Here is a 1,254-nt window from a genome sequence, read left to right as displayed (position 1 = left end):
CAGCCCGGGCCCTGCTGCTCCGGCAACTGAAGCTCCGAGCGAAGCCACTGCAAAAGGGGCTTGTTTTGGTTTCTCTGACCGGCAGTTTTTGCCTTCCTGCCCTACGAAATAAAAATCCAACACCTTTTTTCTGGTTTTTTAAATAAAAAAAGAGAGGGGGGAGCGAGGAAGCAAAAATCGGCAAGTGTCCTAAATAATTAAAAAAAGTGAGATTTTTGTAATTTAAATACAAATATACTTACAAAATCTTACAGTGGCTATTTACATCCCTCTCCCCCAACCTGACAGTGCGTTCAGCTCGAGGAGCGGGGAGGGCAGAGCCGGGCGGTCCCAGGCGCAGGGGTCCCCCCCCCCCCGGCTCATCCTCCACTCCCGCCGCCTGCGGAAGCAACTCGCGGTCCCCAAAGTTTGCCCAGGCTGGATAGGGGAACTGCTTCCCGAGACAGAGCCCCAGTCCTCTGGCCACCTGAGCCCCGGTGGGCAGGGGTCTCAGACGGTGGTCTCGCCCTGCTTGCTGTTGGTGAGCCTGGTGTAGAACTTCCTCCAGGAGTTCAGGGTTTTCCCAGACCAGATCCAGAAGCCCGAGGTGATGCCCACGATTAAGGTCATGAGATACTTGATCATGAAGACGGTGAAGTCGGGGCTCATGGGCGGGTGGTGGCTGCTGTGGTTGTTGGGGCAGGGGATGGCGTAGCTCTTACAGCTCTGCGTGACCCAGCTCCTCTCCCACTGTTCCCTAAAAGCTTGCTCATAAAAATAGCAGGCAATGACGATGGTGGCTGGCACCGTGTAGAGGACACTGAAGATCCCTATCCTCACCATGAGCTTCTCCAGCTTTTCCGTCTTGGTGCCGTCGTGCTTCATGATGGTCCGGATCCTGAAGAGGGACACGAAGCCGGCCAGCAGGAAGGAGGTGCCGATGAACAGGTAGACGAACAAGGGGGCCAGCACGAAGCCCCGCAGAGCGTCCACGTTGTTGATGCCCACAAAGCAGACGCCGCTGAGGACGTCCCCGTCAACCTGCCCCAGGGCCAGGATAGTGATGGTCTTGATGGCCGGCACGGCCCAGGCGGCCAGGTGGAAGTACTGGGAGTTGGCCTCAATGGCCTCGTGGCCCCATTTCATACCGGCGGCCAGGAACCAGGTGAGGGAGAGGATGACCCACCAGATGGAGCTGGCCATGCCGAAGAAGTAGAGCATCATGAAGAGGATGGTGCAGCCCTCCCGCTTCGTGCCCTGCGCCACGGTACGGGA

The 1,254-nt window shown here is 57.5% G+C and overlaps 1 protein-coding gene across 1 annotated transcript; it reads right to left on the bottom strand.

Annotated features, from left to right (window-relative positions):
* Nucleotides 1-377: 377 nt before the first annotated feature.
* Nucleotides 378-1,251, bottom strand: LOC104505448 (frizzled-1; the record flags this gene model as incomplete). Its single annotated transcript, XM_010158121.1, has 1 exon — nucleotides 378-1,251. A coding segment is annotated over one exon (762 nt), but the record flags the coding sequence as incomplete, so codon positions are not given.
* Nucleotides 1,252-1,254: the final 3 nt, after the last annotated feature.

This window comes from Eurypyga helias, unplaced genomic scaffold, assembly GCF_000690775.1.
Source record: "Eurypyga helias isolate BGI_N326 unplaced genomic scaffold, ASM69077v1 scaffold36778, whole genome shotgun sequence".
Classification (NCBI taxonomy): domain Eukaryota; kingdom Metazoa; phylum Chordata; class Aves; order Eurypygiformes; family Eurypygidae; genus Eurypyga; species Eurypyga helias.
Note: the sequence above shows the minus strand (reverse complement) of the source record. Positions and strands in the feature narration are given on the sequence as shown.